Source organism: Egretta garzetta, unplaced genomic scaffold (assembly GCF_000687185.1).
Source record: "Egretta garzetta isolate BGI_Z169 unplaced genomic scaffold, ASM68718v1 scaffold558, whole genome shotgun sequence".
Lineage (NCBI taxonomy): Eukaryota > Metazoa > Chordata > Aves > Pelecaniformes > Ardeidae > Egretta > Egretta garzetta.
The window spans coordinates 23,775-24,623 of NW_009260619.1; the positions used below are offsets into that span (position 1 = coordinate 23,775).

Below are 849 nucleotides of genomic sequence, written 5' to 3' on the forward strand. Positions count from 1 at the left end.
TTGTCAGGGACGTGGCCCTGCTTCCGTGTAGGAGCGGTTTGGCAAAACCCCTCCAAAGCAAGCCCTAGCTGGAGGGGGGAGGCCCCGGGGCTGCCCGCACGCCTCCCAGCAGGCAGGGCAGCGAGGGCGGAGGGCTGGTGGCCGCGCCGGAGGCAGCGCTGCTGCTGTGCCCCTTCCCACGAAGGCTGAGTGCTTTTTTTTGCAAATTGCCTGCCAGGGTCTTGTTGTTAAATTAATTGCACGGCGTTTTAACGCTTTGATCATTGCTGATGTTCAGGATGTACCAGTTCCCCCATACAGTTCATTTATTACACGGCCTAAGAAAAATCTCATTTTTTCCCTGGGAAAGGGTTTTCTCAGCATGTGGGGGTGCCCGGGGTGGCCGTGCCCAAGGCCAGGGGTGCTCTGCACCCTTCACGGGGGGCTGGGCCATGGCGATCCCCCCACCGACGTGCTTCTCACCTGGAGCTCGACGCCGTAGCCTGTGTAGACGGTGACGTTGTAGGTGCACTCCAGGTAGCTGTGCCGGGGCAGCGGGGGGTAGTCCGTGGAGTCGATGTAGCCCTCGGGGTCATGGAAGCTCATGCTACAGAGGACTGGGGGGGACGTGCATCAGCAATTGCCCCAGGGGAACAGCTCCCCCCCGTGCCCGGGTGCTCCCGCTGCCCCAAATCCCAGCACCCAGGTCCCTGCTCCAGGGCCAACCCCGCTGAAGCACAGAAGGTTTTGGGCAGCCCCACCAACCCAGGCGGTGCTGCTGGTGCCGCACGCAGAGCCGTTCCCCATCAGCTGCCGTAAGCCCATCCCCGTGCCCCCCAGCCCCGCGCAGGCAGCGCCGCTTACCCGGCG

At 63.7% G+C, this 849-nt stretch overlaps 1 protein-coding gene across 1 annotated transcript in view; it reads right to left on the reverse strand.

Moving 5' to 3' along the window:
• LOC104132035 (seizure 6-like protein) overlaps nucleotides 1-849 on the reverse strand; it is a 66,765-nt gene that overhangs the window by 18,127 nt on the left and 47,789 nt on the right. Inside the window, 1 exon segment of the mRNA XM_035900735.1 lies at nucleotides 463-596. Within this exon segment, the coding sequence (XP_035756628.1) occupies nucleotides 463-596 (134 nt within the window).